This window comes from Oncorhynchus mykiss, chromosome 3 (genome assembly GCF_013265735.2).
Source record: "Oncorhynchus mykiss isolate Arlee chromosome 3, USDA_OmykA_1.1, whole genome shotgun sequence".
NCBI classification, from domain to species: domain Eukaryota; kingdom Metazoa; phylum Chordata; class Actinopteri; order Salmoniformes; family Salmonidae; genus Oncorhynchus; species Oncorhynchus mykiss.
In genome coordinates, this window is record NC_048567.1 from 73,869,679 (window position 1) to 73,883,241 (window position 13,563).

The following is a 13,563-nucleotide window of genomic DNA, read 5'->3' on the forward strand; positions in this document are numbered from 1 at the left end:
TAATACTGCAAAAAATGTGGCAAAGCAATTCACTTTATGTCCTGAATACAAAGCATTATGTTTGGGGCAAATTCAACACGTCACTGAGTACTGCTCTTCATATTTTCATGCATGGTGGTGGATGCATCATGTTATGGGTATGCTTGTCATAGGCAAGGACTACAGAGGTTTTTAGGATAAAAATAAATGAAATAGAACCTAGCACAAGCAAAATCTAGAGGAAAACCTGGTTCAGTCAGCTTTCCAACAGACACTGGGTGATGAATTCACCTTTCAGCAGGACAATAACCTAAAACAAGGCCAAATATTGCTAACCAAGACAACATTGAATGTTCCTGAGTGGCCTAGTAAAAGTTGACTTAAACGGTTTGAAAATCTATGGCCAGACTTAAAAATGGCTGTCTAGCAATGATCAATAGCCAACTTGACAGAGCTTGAAGAGGTTTAAAAATAATAAATGGGCAAATACTGTACAATCCAGGTGTGGGAAACTCTTAGACTTATCCAGAAAGACTTACAGCTATAGTCGCTGCCAAAGGTGATTCTAACATGTATTGATTGACTCAGGGGTGTGAAAACTTATGATATATTTCTGTATTTCATTTTCAAAACATTTGCTAAAAAAAAATCTAAAAACATGTTTTCACTTTGTCATTATGCAGTATTGTGTGTAGAAAATATATATTTAATCCATTTTGAATTCAGGCTGTAACAAAATGTGAAATAAGTCAAGGGAGAGGAATACTTTCTGAAGGAACTGTAGTTTCAGTGAGTTTAGGGAAAAGCCATACTCAATTTAACAAACCAATGTTAAAGAAAACATTTTATTGTGTAAACATAGAGCACCAGATTTTTACAAATCTTTTTTTACAATTTGCATTTAACCATTCTCAGCAACTAAACTACCTTCTCAGCACGCTGTGATATTTACATTCACGCCAAATCATCTAGTCCAGACCTGGTCCTCTCACTCACCTGCAGGAATACAAGTATAGATTGAGGCATTTAAATACAGAAGAAATTGGAATTAAATTTAGAGCCGAGCTGTCTAGCCTGAACTGTAGCCAATCGGTTTCTACTTAAAGGTAGATTGACATTGAGGAGATTTGGGACGACCAAGTAGCGGCACTTATATATGTGAATTGTAGTTCTATCTGATACTCTTGGAGAATCTGGTCTTCCGCCGTGCAACCCTTAACATCGGGACACGCCGCGGATGACCATTAAATCGCAGCAATATAAGATTGCGTGTCGGCCGCGTGGGGAAAAACCAGGGGTGCCGGGAGTTGGAACGGCAGTTCCCGCGTCTCCCCAACGTAAGTGAAGGAAGCATTAGCCAAACGGACTGACAGATCATGACAATGAATACTGTAGCATTGTCCAAGAGAATTAAAGGGAGAAAAATCATCCGGGCTATACAAACATATCATCCACATCCTTGAGTCCATATACCACTCGTTATATGGATGTGAGTCAGTAAATTCTTAGAGGCGCTGTTAGAGCCATCAATAACATTCATCAGCACAGGTGGACTGAGTTTATGGGCAGTCTCTTAGCTAATCCTAGAAGACCAGGAGAAAAGTCCAGGAGAGGGACAGGCACATCAGATTGGACCTCCCAGTGTGTGTTGCTGCTCTGTGTCTTCACTCTGGGCGGTGTTCTGTGTGTTGGAGTCAGGCTGTTCCATTTCGGCCAGTGAGAGGGGTGAGGGGGGCTGTGGTGTGCCTGTTCTGTCGCTGGCACCCCCCTCCTCCGCCTCTCTCTGTTGCACAGAGGACAGGTACTGCTCCAGCAGACTGCAGTCCTGACTGTCCCCCCCAACGCCAGGAGCCACGGACCCCCCCAAGACCAGCGCCCGCACAGTCTCCAGAGAGTCGCCCGTCCCACAGCTCAGGAAGGTGTCTTCCTGCCCCGCCTGCTGTTTACCTGTAAACTGGAAGCCTGAGTCCGGGAAGGAGAGGTCTGTGCAAGCCGGGTCTGCAGTGCTGAAGGCCACAGGCAGGGGGAGCCGAAGAGCTGGAGGGAGCCCGGGGGTCAGGGCTGGAGCAGGAGATGACCCAGCCTGAGCCACACTGGCCAGCTGCCCCTCCACAGTACGCTGCCACTGCTGCATGGACTGAAGCTGCAGCGAGATGGGGAGAAGGAGTGAGAAAGGGTGTGTGAGCGTGAATCTGAATCTGATTGATTAATTGGTCAGATGCTTGATTTAGTTCTGGTTCAAGCCATACGTGTTAAGAGATGAGATGAAGAGCTCCACCCCCTCTCTTTGCAAGTTGATTGGTCCAGAGCACCATAACTAATGCTGCTCGTGATCTCATGCATCCCGTTGTATCGTGACACCTCTACAGTACCATTTATGTTTACGTAGTCAGTCCACGAGAGATTAGTGTATTACTGACCTGACTCCATAGAAAGTTCACAGCCTCCTCCTGTACCAGTCTCTGTAACCGCTCCTCTTCGTGGTGCTGGCGCACCCTGTACACAAACGGAAAGGTATTAGATGGAAGTACTTAACATATGCATTTTCCTGATATACATGATATTCAACATAAAAGGCTAGATACCTTCACCTTCAGAACTATCTGGCTGTGCCATTAGAAGTGTTGAAAGACTGTGAAGTTACCTGTTCCAGGGACAGCATATCCCCCCCCAAGGCATCCAATGTTTTAATAGCTATATTCTGATGCAATTGCACGCTCCCTTAAAAATTGAGACATCTGTGGCATTGTGTTGTGTGACAACACTGCACATTTTAGAGTGGCCTTTTATTGTCCCCAGCATAAGGGGGACCTGTGTAATAATAATTCTGTTTAATCAGCTTCTTGATATGCCACACCTGTCAGGTGGATGGATTATCTTTGCAAAGGAGAAATGCTCACTAACAGGGAAGTAAACAAACTTGTGCACAACATTTGAGAGAAATAAGCTTTTTGTGCTTATGAAAAATGTCTGGGATCTTTTATATCAGCTCATGAAACCAACACTTTACATGTTGCCTTTAAGCGTGGCTAAAGACAAGGCTCTTTGTGCACTGCTTACAAAAGGCTAAATGTCTGTTCTTTCTAGCGACAATGGTTTTGTATGGATATTATCTTGCCAGGTTCTCTAGAAATGTCAGGAGGTTGGGGAGGACCGGCTTGTGGTAATGGCTGGAGAGGAATTAGTGGAATAGTATCAAATACATGGTTTCCAGGTGTTTGATGCCATTCCATTTGCTCCGGTCCAGCCATTATTATGAGCCGTCCTCTCCTCAGCAACCTCCGCTGCTAGAAACCTACTTCTCTAGCCTGACGTGGTGGTCCGTGTCTACATACCAATTCTCTACCCTTCTAAGAGAAGTGTGCACTCGTACACTCCCCCTCATGTATTTAAAAGGAAAGGACTGGTGTGAGGAATATTGTGGAAACTCCCTCCAGCCATAAAGCAACCAATCCAATGCTTTAAAATGCATGCACACTTCTTCACACACACAAGTGCACACTTCTGGAGAAGGGCAGGGAATCAGAAAGCAGCCCTTGGATTGATTGGGGCCTCTTCCGTACCTCTCCAACTCTCCAGACAGGAATATTATGTGCTCCTGCATCCTGCGCAGGCGGATCTCACACCGGACCTCTTTGGCCAGAGGGTGGTTACGCCGAGCCCACATTCCCCTCCACCATGCCTGGATCCTGACGGCTGCCTTGTCTGCCTCACAGCGGCCCAGCCTATCACATCTCACCACCGCTTCCTCTTCCTGCTTAGGTCCCACCCTCACCTCTGCAGCAACGCAGTTTGAGTATGCTCCCTGGAGCGGATCGCTGTCATTGGTCTGTGATTGGTCACCTGCCGTCACAGGTGGACTGACGGTTGAGGTACAGGTGAGGTGGCTGTCAGCCGACACCCTTTCTCCTTTTACCTCCTTCACTCTATTATCCACCTCGCTCTCCATTTCCATCTCCCTTTCCAAGGGTGCGTGTTGGGTCTTTTCAGGAGAGGTCTTTTTGGGACGGATGGGGTGTTCAGGCGCCAGCGAGTCAGGCTCAAATGTCTCAGTTTCGTCCTCGCTGTCAGAGTGGGCGGGGTCAGAGGTGACAGGTAGAAAGGTGGACTCAGAGGAGAGCAGACTACCGGTGAGTTTATCTTTGTCCGTCTGGCTCTGAACGTCCTCCAGGTAGAGGCTGTCCTCCATACCCCTGGGGCCACGGAGAGGAGGTGCGCCTGCCTGGGAGGCTTCGCAGCCCAGCCAGGTGTTTATCTGCAGGATCGCTGGCTCTGGACACACACGCACACACACACACGAGAGAGGAAAATGTGAGATTTACACACCAGACACACACTGAGAGTTACAGTATTTACAGAAACAAAAAAATACAAAACAGGTAGAGTTCATCTGCTACCTGTCTGTCTGGCTGGTGGGGCAGTCACAGGCGTGGCTCTGTCTGCCTCTCTGGCTCCCCCTAGTGGAGGCACATGACAGGGGCTGTGAGTCTCCACATCCAGCTGGGTGGGGCGGGGAGGGCTGGGGGAACCCCCTTGGGTTTGCTGCTGGAGCTGCCTCTGGTGGAACCTGGAGATATACACAGGACCCCTGGTTAAAGTAATGGGATTGAAAGGGGAGAGTATCCCTTAAGATACATTGCGGTACCTCCTTTAAAAAAAAAGTTAAATTACCAAAACTAAGCAGAAAAGACACAGAGGCACATTGATCCAGTTTAGGGTCAGCTGGTTTGTAACAATGGGTTGGAATTATAGCTAGAGCTTTTTCCAAGTGATCACACGGAGGAGAACAAATCCACTGCCAGTGTGATAGTTGACCTCACCGAACAGCTGTTGGCCTCACAGCCCAGTTGTGGATGTATTGTCCTACCTCTGCTTGCTGAGGATCTTCTCCAGCTTGGCATCCTCGGCCGTCTCCAGGGTTGACGTGGAGGTCAAAGGGCACACGGTGGCAAGGTACTGGACCAGTTGCACGTGCTGACCTGGCCGGTACGAGCGACCTTTGCCCTGGCTGTACAGCCACTCCGCCTTCAACCTGAGATCGCAAACAATAGAGACATTATTGACTAGCAATGATAGTGATCATTACTCAACACTTTGATGTTATAACTACATAGTACGACACAGCAACCTTGCAGTCACCAGCCCGTTTCTCTACCCAGGGATTGACATTATGGTCTGAAAGGCACTTGCCCTTAGGGCAAGTCAGGAGTAGATTTTGGTTGCCTGAAGATTATGATCACTTGCCTGAAAATGTAACAAGCTATTTTCACCTACACAAGGGAGGAACCAAAAAGGCCAGACTACTTGCATTTTGTTTGTTACCAGTAAAATAAAATCACCCGCCCAATGCGGCAACCTCATCGCTGGCTCAACATGCACGACTGCTCAGATCACTTGCACCAGGCAATAGGGCAAACCTTAATGTCAATCAATGCTACCCTCCTTCCCCTGTATAGTTAGCATTTTTAACTTCACTGGAGTTCTGGACCTGGTCTCACCCTTCTTTCTGTGACACCAAGTATCCGTCCAGGATCTTCAGGTTCAGGCACCAGCTCATGATGTACGGCCGATTGTCGTATCCAGGCAACGAGGGGGTTGCCATGATGCAGGGGTTACTCATAATGGAGAGCTGTTCCAGGTCATGGAGGGGTGCCAGGTAGGAGACCTGTGGGAGGCAGAGAGAGAGAGAAAGAAATAGAGACAAGCAAGTGAGAGAGAAGTAGGAAAGAGATTGTTGTTAAAAGCAGAGCAGGTGAGAGTGAAAAGACAAAACGAGAGCAAAGAGAGAAAGTAAAGAGTGCAAAGGGACAAAAAAGCAGGGTCTTTACCTCGTTGAGGTCTCTGATCTCATTCTCTGCCAGGGAGAGGATGGACAGATGGGCGGGCAAATGAGTGGGGACAGTCCGTAGCGTCGTAATGCTGTTACCATGAAGGAGAAGGGTCTGCAAGAGAAATAGCAGCCTGTCAATCAACACCACAGAAAAACTGTTTTGCTTAATGCTCCAGAATTCTATCTGCATCCCCATAACTCTGAAAATTCATGAGGCAAGACCTGTTCTCACCTTTAAGGCTAACAGCTTGGTAAGATCACCAATGTTGGAGATGTTGTTGTAAGACACGTCCAAGTGTTGGAGAGCCACACAGCCGTTGAGCTGCTCAATGACCTGAGGGAAAAGTGGATATCCAAATTCCTTGATCAGGAGACAAAATGAACACATTATGGAGGGAGTACATTGTCAACTTTCTTCCCCTCACCTTGATATTGTTGCCTGACAGGTTGAGCCACTCCAGGTGTGGAAGGTCTCTCAGCCCTTCAATATAGCCAATACTGTTATTGGGCAGGTTCAGAACTCTCAGCTCGGTTAGACGACACACACCCATCATCCGCACCAGGCGGTTACCAGCAACTGACAGCTGCCCAGCACAGAACAGAGAGAGGCAGAATAAGACAGCAAGACAATATAGAGGGAACTAATACAACCCAATTTAGTGCATTACAAGTTTGCAACAACTCGTAAATGCCCATTTACAAATAATCTGAGGAATTCAACAATGTTCAACAATTAAGTGGACCAGATTCCATCAAATGTGCTTGGATAGAAAGTGCTTGGATAGAAAGGTCTACCTGTTGGAGGCCTCGGCTCCTCTCCAGATTGTCCAATTTCATGATGTGGTTCCTGTCCAGAATGAGTGTGTGTGTTTCATCAGAGCAGGTGAAACTGGGCTCCAGTTTCTGCAGACCCTGCGCTGACAGGTCCACCACTGGACCTAAAGGAGAAACAGAGAGAAACATAAAAACATGGGCGTGGGCGGATGTATAATCTATTATGCACATGTTGGTAGTATCACCATGAACACGAACGATACATAGAAACAGTATGAGCCATACAGCGGAGGACAACAGCAACTAGGGAGGCAAGCTTATAAATATCTACTATGTACATACTGTAGACACAGCCTCAAGCAAGATACAGAAAAGGATCCAACTGAAACATGGAAGCCATCTTGGAGAACTGCTGTTGATCACTATCATACAGTTTATTCCTACTGGGCAGACTATTAGTCTGAGGGATGTTGATTCATTCACCTTCACTCTGTTGATTGAGTAGCTGATATAGCAGTACATAAAGAAATTCTGGGTGTGAAAATCCAGCATGGTATTGGGATTATTGGTCAGATAGTGAAAACAATTTCACATATGCAATGAAACATAGCTCTACTGAAAACACTCCAGTCCTGAACGCATGACTCTTGACTTTTAGATAATGAAAGGATGGGTAGCTAGCTACAGTCAGTAGTTCGAGCTAGCTAACGTAGGACAGAACCAATCATTGACACATACGTATGTTCACTAAATCGTTGCCCTACAAAGTCAAACGTCACACGAAGGGAGCTGTCATACACTCACCAGTTGTGTCAAAAGTCAAATCTGATACTCCCATTTCGCGCAGAATATACGAGGCTGCACCAAACTCGCTACGCTAGCGTGCTTGCCAAAGCACAACTGTCTAGTTAGAGACCTCCGGCGCAAACAACAGAAAGAACGCTTAGAATTGATTGGAATATGTAGTTCAAAAATGTCCGTTTGTCATTAAAGGACCACTATGCTTGGGTTAAAAAAACTACAATAAGCTTTACTGCAGTGCAGGGCGCTGTTGATAATCAGGTGGGAAAGAGATCTCAATAGATTTACACTTGGTAGCAATCCCAATATGAAACGGGAAAAAGCATGATGGTACTTTGAAACGTGTACACTGATCAAACATATCTATAAAAAAAAGAAAAGTACCTTCATTTTGTTCAATTTGTTGATCGGGTCCTTTGGCTTGCCTTTCTATCATCGCCATACTTCCCGCTTGTGTCAACACCAAGCAACCGATCTAGTTGCTGATTGGTCAAATACTTTTTTATAAACAATATTCATATTTGAAAATCAAAATACTGATCCTGACTGGATGTAATGAAAAAAATACATGATGTGTAGATAAAAATCCGTAGATTTTTAAAATAAATAATTATGAAATCTCACCTATAACTTCGTTTCCGTTTCCGCCACCTTTCTTTCCGGTTTTGTGTCCTCCTCAGCCATCATGAAGTGAGTTTACGGAATAATATCTATTGCCATCAAATGTTTAAATTAACACTTTTACCAATAAAAATGACATAATTTACACAAGTACACGTTGATCATCCATTCATGAATTATATTAATCCACTACAGGGTCGAGCTGTGCAGTTTCAGCGGGTATAAAATATACCCCGGCCATGGCGTCCGATACGCCAGGATAGACGGAAAGGTACGGCGATATGGCTGCTCTTCCTTCCTCTAATGCTGTTTAGTAATGTTTGGTTTCTCACGGTTGACCGCAATAAGCCGTGGCCAATATTGTGTTAATTGTAACAGTAGAACTGTTCATGTAGTGTTTGTACTCTGTTCTTGGTCTGTCCCGTGGACGCCGACTATGCTAGATCTCCAGCTAGCTAGCTAACGTTAGAATCCAAGTTCTTCGTCATTCGTTATATCCACGTCAGGTATAACATTACAACTAGCTAGACATGTAAGTTACATATCAACGTTGCCAAATATGCTACATCTCACTAATGTGTAGTTTAACACCCTCTGTCTTTCCCAGGTTTTCCAGTTCCTGAATGCTAAGTGTGAGTCTGCCTTCCTGGCTAAAAGGAACCCCAGACAGATCAACTGGACTGTGCTGTACAGGCGCAAACACAAGAAGGGCCAATCTGTAAGTACCTATCTAGTTATTGTCTATCATTTTCCCCCAAACGCAGATTATACAATATTAGTTCAGACATAGTGTGCCTTTTTGTTTTTGGCTGCGGGTGTGATGTGTGCGTGGTTGCCATCTGCGTTATGTACCGTCGCCAGGCTGTGTCTTACAGCTTGTCGGTAGTGCTCACTCCACACACCTGTGGCCATAGAGCCACTGGAGATCATAGTACTGGCTCTGTGAAGTCTTTGACTCCTTACCACTGGTCAGCCTCCATACTCTCCTACAAACCTTTCTATGTGAGAAAGATGTTAGGGGTTTGCAGTTATGTGAATACATCTGTGATTGTTACTGTTCATTTAGCAAGAACGGTACTGTCAACGAGTGTTCATATAGGTCTAGTTCAGCCACATGACTGACACTTAAATGTCTGTATTCTCCTGTGTTGTGCCTATTGATACTCATCAACACTACCAAACTGCCCATATCTGATCCAGAATGTGTTCCCGACTGCATGTTGTCTATTTCCTGTGGTAACAGGAAGAGGTGACAAAGAAGCGCACACGTCGTGCTGTGAAGTTCCAGAGGGCCATCACCGGCGCCTCCCTGGCCGAGATCATGGCCAAGAGGAACCAGAAGCCTGAGGTCCGCAAGGCCCAGCGTGAGCAGGCCATCAGGTGAGGACGTTTCTTTAGATGTAAAATGACAATGGCTGGCATGTTGGTGCCAAATAAATTATCTGTCTACTGCTGTGGGGCACTTAATGTGTGGTGTTCAAAAAGTAAGTTTCTGTCAAGTTTGACATGTGAAGCACATGTAGCTGCTGTTCACACTGTGACACTTGTCACCTTGCTGTGATACTGTTTTAAGTGTAAGATGGAACGGTGAATTGTCAGTCAGGTTTTATTCTCTCATCACTTGTTATTTCTGCAGTCTGGACTCGTGTCTTGTTTTGCTTGTGTGGAATGGGCCTAATTTTTTATCATTCTGGTCTCCAGAGCTGCCAAGGAGGCCAAGAAGGCAAAGCAGACAACCAAGAAGCCCTCTGCCGCTGGTGCTAAGGTAAGATGGCAATATAGATATGTGTTTATATGGCGGTGTGAATCTGATTGTTCAGAAGCCTGTAAGAAACCTTTATGACCTGCATTTATAAAACACAGCAAGGTTTCTCTATTTTCATTTGTCTGTGAAATTCAGATTCAGATAGTTTAACTGCCGTACCTAATCAGAAGCCAAAATATTAAATTTTACTCACATTTTGGTAAACAAAGTGTATATAAAACACTACAGCCTCAACATGGGTAAAACTATAATTGTGATATCATGGATGGTCAGTCCTTGCATCCATAGGTCTGTCTATGAATTTGAGTTGTTGCGTTTTTTTTTCAGCCCATCCCTCAGCTTTTTACTGAAACGGGCAGGGTGTAAGTGTTTCTCCTGTTCGTTACCCCTTTAAAGGTACACTCAGGCTTACAAAGTAAAAAAAATGGCAGTATTGGGTCGACTTCCGCAACCGAACAATGCTGCACGTTCTCCTCAGCAGTTGTCATGTTGCAGAAGAGGGAAGGGAAATGGCTCTTTAGGCACTCAGTTGCATCCTCTTGTATCGCTCTCTGGTCCCGAGTGGCGCAGCGGTCTAAGGCACTGCATCTGTGCTAGAGGCATCACTACGACCCTGGTTCGTTACCGGGCTGTATCACAAGTTGCTGTGATCGGGAGTCCCATAGGGCGGTGCACAATTGGTCCAGCGTCGTCCAGGTTAGGGGAGGGGTTGGCACCTATGGTTTTAATTTATGCTTGGAATTCTAATGGTACCAAGTGGTTTATCAAGAGCTGTGATGAACTGCATACCCCTAGCACTGTGGTCAGGTACTGAATTCGATTCCAAAGGTGGTTAGGACTTTGTCTAATCTGAGTACTTTGTCTCCCTCTGTAGGCCCCTGCCAAGGCAGCACCCAAACCCAAGGTGGCAAAGCAAATGAAGGTCAATGCACCTCGTGTTGGAGGAAAACGCTAAACCTTTTTGCTTTGTTGGTTGTGAAATAAACTTTATTGGTAAACAAAGATGTTTGGGCTGTGTGATCTCATGTTTGTCGGTGCTTTTCTTTTCTATATTTGTGTAATTGACAGTTGTTGTCTGACCTGGTAAGGTCATACCAGGGTAGCCTAGTGGTTAGTGTTGGACTAGTAACCGGAAGGTTACTGACAAGGTACAAATCTGTCGTTCTGACCCTGAACAGGCAGTTAACCCACTGTTCCTAGGCCGTCATTGAAAATAAGAATTTGTTCTTAACTGACTTGCCAGGTTAAATAAAGGTAAAAATATATATTTTTAAAAATACGCCCTGACCTGTCTTTCCTTACTAGTGTTTTATGTTTCAATGTCATGTGCACAAGTACAGTGAAAAGCCTTTCTTGCAAGCTCTAAACCCAACAATGCAGTCATCAATAACAATGTAATACTAAAAATAAGGTAGAACAAAAACACACAAGCTATAAAAATAAGAACACAAAGTAAGCATACAGGGTCGGTTCAGTACGATTTATAATGTGCCTTCAGAAAGTATTTATATCCTGCTTGACTTATTCCACATTTTGTTACATCCTGAATTCAAAATGAATGTAAAAGTCTCACCCATCTACACACTGACAAAGTGAAAACATGTTTTCATAAAAGTCTATATGCTCTTCAAGCGCAGTAAAATTGGTTGATTGTTGCTAGACAGCCATTGTCCGGAACTGTAACTCGGCCACTCGAACATTCACTGTGTTCTTGGTAAGCAACACCTGTGTAGATTTGGACTTGTGTTTTAGGTTGTCATACTGAAAGGTGAATTCTTCTCCCAGTGTCTGGTGGACAGAAGACAACCAGGTTCTCATTAAGGATTTTGCCTGTGCTTAGCTCCATTCAGTTATCTTTTTCATATTAACTCCCCAGTCCTTAACAATTTATAAGTATACCTATAACAGGATGCATGTTTTAGAATATTTTTAAAATTCTGTTCACATTTCCTTTTCACTCTGTCAATTAGGTTAGTATTGTGGATTAACTACAATGTTGCGCCACTATCAATTTTCTCCTATCACAGCCAATCAACTCTTAACGGTTTTAAATTCGCCATTGGCCTTATGGTGAAATCCATGAGCGGTTTCTTCAACTGAGTTAGGAAGGACGCCTGTATCTTTGTAGTGACTGGGTGTATTAATACACCTTCCAAAGTGTAATTAACTTCACCATGCTCAAATGGATATTCAGTGTCAGTATTTTTTACCTATCTACCAATGGGTGCACTTCTTCACGAGACATTGGATAACCTCCCTGGTCTTTGTGGTTAAATCTGTTTGACATGCACTGCTCAACTGAAGACCGTACAGTTATTTTATGTGTGGGGTAGTCGTTCAAAAAGAATGTTAAACACTTGTTCTACACCGAGTCCATGCAACATGTGACTTAAGAGGTTATTTTTTTACTCCTGAATGTTAGGCTTTCCATTTAAATGGATTGAATAGTTGACTCAAGACATTTCAGCTTTTCATTTTTATTAATTTGTAAAAAAATAAAAAAAAGAATAATCTACTTTGACATTATGGGGTATTGTGTGTAGGCCAGTGACACATCTCTATTTAATCCATTTTAAATTCAGGCTGTAAAACTAGGAACATTCTAGGGCTGTGAATACTGTATGTATAGGGGAAAGTGACTAGGCAGCAGCATGTAGTTGTGTGTGTAGAGTCAGTATAAATGTATGTGCATAGGAGTATTAGTGTGTGTAAAGAATGCAAATATAAGAATACAATACAAAGGTCAACTCAGTCCATGTAGCCATTTTGTTAGCTTCTTAGTTAGGTATTTAGCAGTCTAATGGCATGGGGATAGAAGCTGTTCAGGAGCCTGTTGGTGTCAGACTTGATGCACCAGTAATGCTTGCTGGGAGGAAGCAAAGAACATATCCGGGCTTTTCTTTCACACCGCCTGATAAAGAGGTCCTGGATGGCACCGAGCTCGGCCCCAGTGATATACTGGGCTGTCCACACCACCCTACGTAGCGCCATGCAATCGAGGGCGGTGCTATTGCCATACCAAGTAGTGAATGCAGCCAGTCAAGATGCTCTCAATGGTACAGCTGAATAACTTTGATGGCTCATGCCAAACCTTTTCAACCTCGAGATGGGGAAGAGGTGCTGTCTTCACCTTCTTCACGACCCTGCATGTGTGTGTGGACCATTTTAAGTTAAGTGATTTGGACACCAAGGAACTTGAAGCTCTCGACCCGCTCCACTGAAGCCCCGTCGATTTTCATGTAGCACCGTGTTGAGGGTCAGCGTGACGGAGATGTTGCCGACCCTCACCACCTGGGGTCGGCCCATCAGGAAGTCCAGGATCCAGTTGTAGAGGGAGGTGTTCAGTCCCAGGGTCCTAAGCATGGTGATGAGCTTGGAGGGGACAATGGTGTTGAACGCTGAGCTGTAGTCAATGAACCGCATTTTCACATAGGTATTCCTCTTATCTAGGTGGGTGAGGGCAGTGTGGAGTGCAATTGAGATTGCGTCGTCTATTGATCTGTTGGGGCGCTATGCAAATTGGAGTGGGTCTAGTGTCAACTGTGACTAAGTTGGTGTTGACTCAACTTCCACCTAGTACACCCAGGGGAGTCTGGGTCTCTTTGGTTCTTCCTTCTGTTGAGTTTTTCCTTAACACTGCTTCTACTTGCACTTTAGTTGTCTAGGTTACCGCAAAGCACAGGCTGCATTTACACAAGCAGCCCAATTCTTAACTTTTTTATAAATCAGATCATCACTGAAAAAGATCGGTCAGAAGACCAATTAGTGGAAAGAAATATCAGAATTGGGCTGC

The 13,563-nt window shown here is 44.7% G+C and overlaps 2 protein-coding genes and 1 non-coding gene across 4 annotated transcripts; 2 read left to right on the plus strand and 1 right to left on the minus strand.

Moving 5' to 3' along the window:
- Window positions 1–810: 810 nt before the first annotated feature.
- Window positions 811–7,898, minus strand: LOC110520572 (centrosomal protein of 97 kDa). 2 transcript variants are annotated; one of them, XM_021597958.2, is made up of 11 exons: window positions 7,769–7,898; window positions 6,605–6,747; window positions 6,235–6,393; window positions 6,042–6,143; window positions 5,808–5,921; window positions 5,478–5,644; window positions 4,847–5,011; window positions 4,377–4,546; window positions 3,543–4,251; window positions 2,400–2,475; window positions 811–2,122 (listed from the first exon to the last, which is right to left on the minus strand). In XM_021597958.2, the coding sequence occupies exons 1-11, from the start codon at window positions 7,824–7,826 to the stop codon at window positions 1,604–1,606; spliced, it is 2,382 nt and encodes a 793-aa protein (XP_021453633.2). In that variant the 5' UTR covers window positions 7,827–7,898; the 3' UTR covers window positions 811–1,603. The 2 variants fall into 2 exon arrangements, with proteins under 2 accessions (XP_021453633.2, XP_021453634.2); XM_021597959.2 differs by lacking the exon at window positions 7,769–7,898 and adding an exon at window positions 7,388–7,706.
- Window positions 7,899–7,991: 93 nt separating this feature from the next.
- Window positions 7,992–10,774, plus strand: LOC110520573 (60S ribosomal protein L24). Its single transcript, XM_021597961.2, has 6 exons — window positions 7,992–8,074; window positions 8,201–8,276; window positions 8,613–8,723; window positions 9,249–9,385; window positions 9,707–9,770; window positions 10,645–10,774. Exons 1-6 carry the CDS (start codon window positions 8,070–8,072, stop codon window positions 10,723–10,725), a joined length of 474 nt encoding a protein of 157 aa, XP_021453636.1. The 5' UTR covers window positions 7,992–8,069; the 3' UTR covers window positions 10,726–10,774.
- LOC118964370 lies at window positions 8,820–8,999 on the plus strand. The gene has a single exon (XR_005051419.1). It is a non-coding gene; the product is annotated as a small nucleolar RNA SNORA23 (small nucleolar RNA).
- Window positions 10,775–13,563: the final 2,789 nt, after the last annotated feature.